The following is an 8,878-nucleotide window of genomic DNA, read 5'->3' on the forward strand; positions in this document are numbered from 1 at the left end:
CTAGCTCTTGATCCTGTGGTGTGAGAGTCCCATCTACCGCTGTCAGCACCCACGGCAGAAAACAGTACGTCATAAGTCAATAACAAGACAATACTGTTTGCTCCAGAGGACTCTACCCACTGGACAAACAGAGCAGAATATATTAAGAAATAATATTTCATTAGGTCCGATGACATGTCAGCTGTCTAGCCAGTAGGGTCAGGAGTCAGAGTACAGCATCAGGTGTGTGGATGAGTCAGGACAAAACCTTCCAACAGCAGAAGCCTGAGCCCCAGTACAGATCCTCCCAGTGTCTACAGATCCCCCGCCTTTGTTTAAATGGCACTGGGTCACAGAAAAGGAGGAGCTGCCACAAGCTGATGATGGGATGCTTCTAGAGGATTTGTGGCAAAGCAGGTGAAACCATGGAGCTTTATGTATACTAGACAAGGGCTATGACACTGACCTGCTTTCCCAACCCCAACCAGAGCTCCACGGCGACAGTTTGGAACACTGAATGGTATGTGGAGAGGTGGCCTGTCGGCTTCTTACTACCATGGAAGCAAATGACCACAAGCTAAGTAGACCAACACTAGCTTCCCAGTGTACCATTTTAGATGTCAGCAGTCCAGAAAGAGTCTTCCCAAGCTAATGTCAGGATGCCTGCACTCCTTCCAGAAGCTTTAAGGGAAAACTGCTCTTTGTCTTTTCCAGCTTCTGGGGCCGTCTCTGCTTCTTAGTGTGGATACAAGAATCAGAGGGTCCTTCCATTGTGTACCTCAGCCTCCACGTTCAACTCCGTATTACCTGCCAAGCTGTGCACTCCTCCCTCTTACCAAGTCCCTGTGGTGATGATACTGGACCACCTACAAGTCCAGGCTCCCCTGCCCATGTCGAAACCTTTCCTCACATCTTCAAAGTCCCTTTTGCCAGGTAGACAAGGTGTTTATGGGTTGTGAATTAGAATTTGGATGTGGCCATCTCTGAAGAGGTGTGGCTTCTTCTGTCTGGCAAGGTGGGATCTGCTGCATGGACACTGGACACTGTTAAAGCCACTGTGAAGAAGCACAGTGGGTATTATCATTCAGCCCCGAGGTTCAAGAATGCGGAAGCCAGGGCTGGAGAGATGGCTCGGTGGTTAAGAGTGCATATGGCTCCTCCTGAAGTCCCAACTCTGATTCTCAGCACCCAATCCATGTGATTTACAGCTGCCTCTAACTCCAGCTCCAGGGCAATAGAGCCAAAGCCACTGTACTCTCACGTGCAAACCCACACACAAATATACACATGTGCAGGTAATTTTTTAAAGTAAGAATGCTGAAGCAATCCTATTTTTTGAGAAATAGTCAAGTATAAAGTATATGTTGTGGGTTGGAAATTTACCCAGGTTGATTGAATGCTTGCCTAACAAACACAAGGCCCTAAATTCAATTCCCAGCACCGTATATACCACTGTAGAAGCATACAACACTCAGGAAATCTATGTAGACAGGAAGATCAGAAGTTCAAGGTCATCTTTGACTACATAGGGAGTTTAAGACCAGCCCGTGATACCGTCTCTCAGCAACAACAAAAGCAAAAATGCTGTCTAGGTGTACAGGTTTCGGAGATGCACAGCTCTAGTCCAAATCTCTGTTCCACCACTGACGTAAGTTTTTTGTTGTGATACCCAACATGACAGAAAGTGAACTGGAGAGAAGTGGGTGTCTTGGCTTGCAGGAAAGTCAAGACAGCAACTCAAGGCTGGAACCTATAGGCAGGAACTGAACCAGAGGTCATGGAGGGATGCTGCTTACTGCCTTGCTCTCTGTGCCTTGCTCAGTTTGCTTTCTTTCAGAAGCTGGGACCATCAGCCTAGGGGTGGCACTGCCACAATGCACTTGACTGGTGGCACATGCCTTTAATTCCAACACTTTGGAAGCAGAGGCAGTCAGATCTCTGCAAGTTAGAGGCCAGCCGGGTCTATAAAATAGCCAGCCAAAGTGAAAAGACAGTCTCAAAAAATTCTATAATTATATATATATATATATTATGTATATAATTTGACTGCAGGAAAAGCTAATAGAGGCACTTTTTCAGTTGAGGTTCCCTCTCCCCAGATGGTCCTAATCTGTATCAAGTTGACAAAAATTAGTCTCTACAACCACTTACTAAAGTCTGAGTTTCCATTTTCTCAACTAGAAATGCTAACCACAAGAATAAAGAACAAAATGGACATGGAAGCCTTCACTCTATGCTTAGGAGCCGGTAAACGCTGCTCAGCAAAGGGCAGCTCGTGAGCCGGCCATGCCCCTGCTATTCAACTACTTTGGTTCTGTCAGGCCCAGTCACTAAATCAGTCTGTTTGACATGAACCATTTGGCTGTCAGCAAATACACAAGACCCTGTCAAGCCCTAAAAACCAGAAAACCTGCCTCACCCAACATAGATGAACCTTGTCATGCTGAGGTCTGAGGGTCCCAGCAGAGACACCCAAAGATTTACCAATAGGATCAGAGAGTGATGTCATCTTAATTCAGACATGGTCCAGAAACAGATCTGTTTGTTTTCTGTAGAAAGAAGAAGGCCCAACCAAACCTTTCACTTCCACAGATTCAGACTCCATTGCCCTAGGTGTCTTTCTCTTACAAACCATTGCTTGTTACTTTTAATTATATTGCAATAAAGTTAGGCTATGGATTATAGCCAACAATTCCCAGCATAAATATTTCTGTCCTTCATTTTGTAAATGGAAAAACTGTGGCAAGGAGCAGAGGATCAAGGGCTTTATCCTTTTTTTTTTTTTTTTTTTTTTAAGATTTATTTATTTATTTATTATGTATACCGGGTTCTGCCTGCATGCACACCTACAGGTCAGGAGAGGGCATCAGATCATATTATAGATGGTTGTGAGCCACCATGTGGGTGCTGGGAATTGAACTCAGGACCTCTGGAAGAGCAGGTGGCACTCTTAACCACTGAGCCATCTCTCCAGCCCCCAGGGGCTTTATCTTAATGGAACAACATTACAGGCCTTTGATTCTATTGCTGAAGTATCTCAGATGATGTTGAAAAGAGCTGAGCGTGGCGGAAGGTGCCAGCAATCTAAGCACACAAGGAGGCTGGAGCCGGAGGATCAGGAGTTCAAGGCCAGTCTAGGCTACATAGTGAGAGTTTGTCTCAAAAGCCCAACAAAATGGGCATGGGAGCAAAGACAGGTGATGGGAGGAGCTTGCTGGTCAGCCAGTCTATCCAAACCAGTGAGCTCCAGGCTCTGTGAGAGCGCCTATCCCAGGGAAACAAGATGATTATAAACAGAGGGGGATGTCTGCTACCTTCCTCCGGCCTCCATACGCATGCGCACATGCACGTGCCTGCACCCACTTATGACCCTGCATGGATCCAACAGAGAAGGAGGAGGAGAGACTGTTGTGTACATCAAACATCCCCTGAAATTTTAGGCTTCATGGTGAACTTACAGAGTACGTGCCTTGGATACCATGCCAAGCATTCTGTGCATTCATTCATTTGACCTTAGAAATTCCATGAGGCAGATAACTATTATTCCCATTTTCCTAAAAAGCTGCACTGCTGAGATCAGGCATTTTTTCACCTTCATCCCCAGTGAATGGTCAACTCAGCCTACACATAAACACTACTGTCAGAAAGCACTGATGGATAATGAAAGACAAATGTTCCCAGGAGGGCACAGTGGGGTACAAAGAAGTAACAAAAGGCCCGGAGGAAAAGAACTACCTTTCCTAAGTACCCTCATGTGGCTGGTGAACCTACAAGACACCCTCCCCAACAGTGAGAGAGAAAGAACGTTGGGATGCTGCAGTACCCTGCATCTCCCCTACTCCAGCTCTCCTGGAACCCTGCCAAGCCAGCTGCTGGCCAGATTAAAACTGTTCTAGACCAAGCAGCCCACAACCTGCCCAAGACCAGCTGCCTGCAGACACCTAAGTGAGCCCAGTCTATACCAGAACCACCACCCAGCTGAGCCTAGTCACTAGCCCACGTCCCTAGCCCAGTCACCAGCCCATGTTACTAGGCCACATCACTAGCCCACAAAACAGTAAACAAGATGAATGGTTGGCCACTCTCCAACTGAAGCCACTATGCTTTGCGGCATTTTGGTAAGAAGCAAAACTAACATCCAGGCAGAAATGTTTCCCTTCATCTTTATATACTCAACGGCCAGCAAAAGGCTTTCCATGTCACATTACATAAATATTTCATGAATCTACATGGAATCAATAAAGATGTGAATTAATGAATAGTGTACTCTAGTAAGCAGTAATAGGGCTATATTGGAAAAGTTCTATTGAGATACTTTGGCTGTTTGTGGAGTTTTTATTGTGTGTGTGTGTGTGTGTGTGTGTGTGTGTGTGTGTGTGTGTGTGTGTGTGTGTGTTTTTAATGTTTATGCACATGGAGGTCAGAGGACAACTCACCTACGTGGCTTCTTTCCTTCCACCATGTGAGTCCCAGGTTGCCAGCTTGGGTTGGCAGCAAGTACCTTTACCTATCTTGTCAGCCCTAAGATTCTTTGGTAATACTAAGGAATACTTTTAGATTAGGTTATCAATACCTAATGTTAGCCTACCATCCACTTTCTGGTCTGCTGGTGTAGGCCAGTGAGTAGAGTGCCTGGCATACACAAAACCCTGGGCTCCATCCCCAGTGCCACATAATTGGATGTGGTGGAACATGGCTGTTACCCCAACAGGAGGATCTTCCTCAGCTACACATCAAGTTCAAGGCCACCCTGACACTCTATCAAGATAGACAGAAGATAAGTAGGTAGATACATAAATCGATAGATAGACAGACAGACAGACAGATAGATGATAGACAAATGACAAAAACCAAAAAAAGAAAAAGAAAAGAAAAGAAAAAATTTGACTTTATTGTTCCTAGTCAAAATTCTTTCTCATTCAGTTTCACCTAGCAAAAAAGAACATTTTGAGATATCCCAGGGTTCTGCACAGCGCAATTCTTCCTGTCAGCGGCGCCATCAGAGAGCAGCAGCCATGGCCCTGCGCTACCCCATGGCCTTGAGCCTCAACAAGGGCCACAAGGTGATGAAGAATGTCAGCAAGCTGAGGCACAGCCGGCGCCGCGGGCGCCTCACCAAGCACACCAAGTTCACGCGTGATATGATCAGGGAGGTGTGCGGCTTCGCGCCCTATGTGCAGCGCACCATGGAACTGCTCAAGGTGTCCAAGGACAAGCGCGCGCTCAAGTTCATCAAGAAGAGGGTGAGTACGCACATCCGGGCCAAGAGGAAGCGGGAGGAGCTTAGCAACGTGCTGGCAGCCATGAGGAAGGCAGCGGCCAAGAAGGACTGACGCCCCCCTCCCTCAATAAACGTTTGTTCAGGTGGGGAGGGGACAAAAACAAAAACACATTTTGCACATATCTAAAGGGGTAGTGACAGGGACCTTGCTGTTCTCCTAATTAAGATCTTTATTCTGTGAGATGGTAATTTATGCTACCCTCTCTCAGCCTCACTGGGTGCCTATACTAAATAAGACAAACCAAGAAGGCCCATAGACACTGTCCATCATCAGTAATTTTACTTCCTCAATAAACAGTTTTACCTTCTGGTGGTCTTTATAAGATGTGTTCTCACAAGCTCCATTTATGCCTTTAGCGAGGTTTCTTTTAATACTCTGCATCTGATGCCCATATTTTCAGCAATAAAATGACACAAACATAAGAAACCATTAAAATGGTCCTGAACAGGGGGGGGATGCTGTTCCCCAATCTGAAGAAAGCTGGGGTTTCTGGCACAGGGTCAGTCACACATGACCAAGGTTAACTCTGATACCTGCCGGACTCTCTGGGACCAGAGTTCCCACGAAGAACTGCTGATGCAGCAGCTTCTGCTCAGCCTGGAAAGTCACAGGCTCCAAATCCTAAGCGTGGCTCTTGCCAGCCTAAGTCCTGCCTCAACAAGCCATGGGATCAATGAAGCTGAGTTCTGAGGTCAGATCTGACACTGCTGCAGACAGCTCTTCACCCAGGCTCGTCAGCTGCTAAGGTTCCCCAACATGCTCCAAATACACCAGGTCTCTCCTGCCTTCCCACCTCTCCAGGAGCCCCCAAGACACTGCAAGCCACAGTTCTGAAGCAGCTATGGGTATCCTACCCAAGAAACTCTAGAGCATGTGTGAGGTAGGACAAGGCAACCAAACCCACAAGATATGCGGTGCTAGCTTCATCCTGAGGGTGATGGGGCCACACAGATGGCAGAGTAGCATCTGCTCACACTAGGAGGTGGAATAGGGCTCAAAGGATGGAGAACACTGGCCCTGTTCAGAATCCCGGGTCACCAGAATCCCCATGGTCCCTTTTGTCTTTTGTAAGCCTATTTTCCCCATTTGCTTTACCCACATAGTCCCTTTGCTGGATGCACGAATGAAAGAATGGATGGATGGATGGATGGATCGATGAACTAATAGATGGATGGAGGAACTAAATCACAGATGGATAAACGGATGACCAAACGGGCAACACGGGAAGGATTCTGCATTTGCAAGTTGAACCAGCACATAAATAGCAATGACACGCTGAGAAATGAAAACCTCGAGCCACTGCCATCAGGGAACATTGGATCATGTGGGAAAGAAGTTAACCAGAGACTTGTGAGTGATTTTTGATCTTCAAAATGATGGTGGCTGGCCCTCTGGGTTGAACTTACCTGGGAGCTATTCTCCTCCCCACCCTATCCCTACCCCAAACCAGAGTAGCTAACACAAGCTGAATGCAGCGTCGCCCAGGAAAGCATTCAGCCATTGCCCAGGCAGCTGCACTGGAAAGGAGCTCATCCTACACTCGGGCTCCATCCCTAATGGTTCCCTGATTCTCGGTAACAGTCCCAGAAATTAAAAGGCTACAGAAGATGCAGGCACTGTGTAGGTGCCTGGACTTGGAATAATACAGGGAGATGTCCACAGATTCACCCACGACACACGAGGCTCAGGTTGCAAAGCGGAAACACGGGGAACCCGGGGTGGCTCATCATGGACACACAGTGCCTCAGAAACATAGTAGCAAAAGAGACCAGTGCAAGATGAAGGCCTGATCCTCAGGCACCTGGCCAAAGGCATCGTGGTGACCTCGAAGGTAGCTGGTGGTTTACAGAGGAGCACCTGCAAACTATTGTTCACAGAAGTTCCATCAGCCCAGAGTTCCGGTCATTGCTTGGAAGAGAATATATCAACGACTCCGCCATGAATCACATCACCTTTGCTCTCTCCATGAAGAATCCAGGTCTGTCCAGGGGCTGGCAGCTTAGCGACTCTACCTACAACTACTCAGGATGTGGTTTTCATCCTTTCTTTCCTTTCCTTTCTTTCTCCCCCCTCTTTGGTTTTTTGGGGTTTTGTTTGTTTGTTTCTTGTTTTGTCTTGTTTGGGTTTTTTGGGTTTTTTGAGACAGGGTTTCTCTGTGTAACCTTGGCTGTCCTAGACTCTCTTTGTAGACCAGGCTGGCCTCGAACTCACAGAGATTCACCTGTCTCTGCCTCTCTGAGTGCTGAGATTACAGGCGTGTGCCATTGTACCTGGCTCAGAATATAGTTTTCAATGGTGGCAAATCAGAAAAGCAAGCCCTACAGTAAGCGAAACCTAGCCACAACTCTTCATGCTTGCAAACACCACCCTGGAAACTGGACACATGAGGCAAAAACAAAAACAAAAATAGGTAAGAAAAGGAAGGAAAGAAGGAAGCAGGAGAGAAGGGGAAAGAAACGAAAAGAAAAGAAAAAGAAGTTCGTATCATGACTCCTCATAGTCAGGACTAAAGGCATATGACAGTAGGAAAAGAGGAACTCCCATGCCCAAATTTTCCAAGGACATCAAAGAAGAATGGCTGCCAAGGCCTTTTGGGAAGTACAGCCACCCTAAGTACCCACAGGGAACAGCTTCCAGGAGCCCTTTCCTCCCAGATACCAGCATCTGCAGATGCTCTAGTCCCTCATAAACATAGCCTAGAACCTGAGCACAGCCTCCTGTGTGCTTAAGTCATCTCATGGGCTATAATACCTAATACAGCGTAAATGCTATGGAAACAGATATTATGCTGTGCTCTTTAGGAATCAATAAGAAACAAACTCCTGGTGTTCAATACAAAAGCAATTGTTTTCTCAGTGTTTTTAATCCTCAGCTTAAGTGTACAGATGAGGAACCACAGATACAGAGGGCCACCAGTGTTGGCTCCTTAGGCGCTCGTTCATGGCACGGCCACTCCTGCAAGATGTCCACCTTTGGGGGTGACTCAACCTGAGCCAAGGAAACTATCTCTAACTGAAGAGCAAAGAAAATGATCTCAACAAACGGCAACTTGAGCACACCAACGTCCAAATGCCAGTTAAGGGACAGCTGGGTATGCAAGGCTGTCACCAGCCCCTGGGATACCACAGAGGACATGGCACTTGTGGTTTCTGCCCTCAGCAAGTTTCTGTTGGAGAGAGACAGTAAGCGCATGGGTAAGAGGTCACGGCGCTTACAATGGGCGAGCCAGGATACTGGAGCTCTCATACTCCTTAATTGCTGTGGGGCATGGAAGTCCACTGGTGCGTTTTCTAGGCTTCAGATTCTTCAGCCATAATGTGAAACCTCTAGTAGCTCACAGTCCCATGAGTGTCTAGTGCTCCAATTAGCTGATCTCTAACACAGCACCCCTGCCCTGTGGTAAGTGCTGCTGCTGCTGCTGCTGCTGCTGCTGCTGCTGCTGCTGCTGCTGCAGCTGCTGCGTTTGTAGGGTTGGTTTTGGGGGCTTTTTTGTGGTTGTTTTGTTTTTGAGACAGAGCCCTGTGTAGACTAAGCTGGCCTCAAATTCACTGTGAAGCTAAGGATAACTTTGAACTTCTTTGTTTTTTGTTTTTGGTTTTTCGAGACAGGGTTTCTCT

The 8,878-nt window shown here is 47.0% G+C and overlaps 2 protein-coding genes across 4 annotated transcripts in view; one reads left to right on the forward strand and one right to left on the reverse strand.

Annotated features, from left to right (window-relative positions):
• Dpf3 (double PHD fingers 3) overlaps positions 1 to 8,878 on the reverse strand; it is a 277,997-nt gene that overhangs the window by 175,892 nt on the left and 93,227 nt on the right. The gene's annotated exons all lie outside the window — the stretch shown is intronic.
• On the forward strand, positions 4,995 to 5,313 carry LOC127191557 (60S ribosomal protein L36-like). The gene has a single exon (XM_051148700.1). The coding sequence runs from the start codon at positions 4,995 to 4,997 to the stop codon at positions 5,310 to 5,312; it is 318 nt and encodes a 105-aa protein (XP_051004657.1). The 3' UTR covers position 5,313.

The sequence above is a fragment of the Acomys russatus genome, chromosome 1 (assembly GCF_903995435.1).
Source record: "Acomys russatus chromosome 1, mAcoRus1.1, whole genome shotgun sequence".
Taxonomy (NCBI): domain Eukaryota; kingdom Metazoa; phylum Chordata; class Mammalia; order Rodentia; family Muridae; genus Acomys; species Acomys russatus.

Coding starts and splice junctions, on each gene's coding strand:
- LOC127191557 (XM_051148700.1), top strand. CDS start 4,995: ATGGCCCTGCGCTACCCCATGGCCTTGAGCCTCAACAAGGGCCACAAG.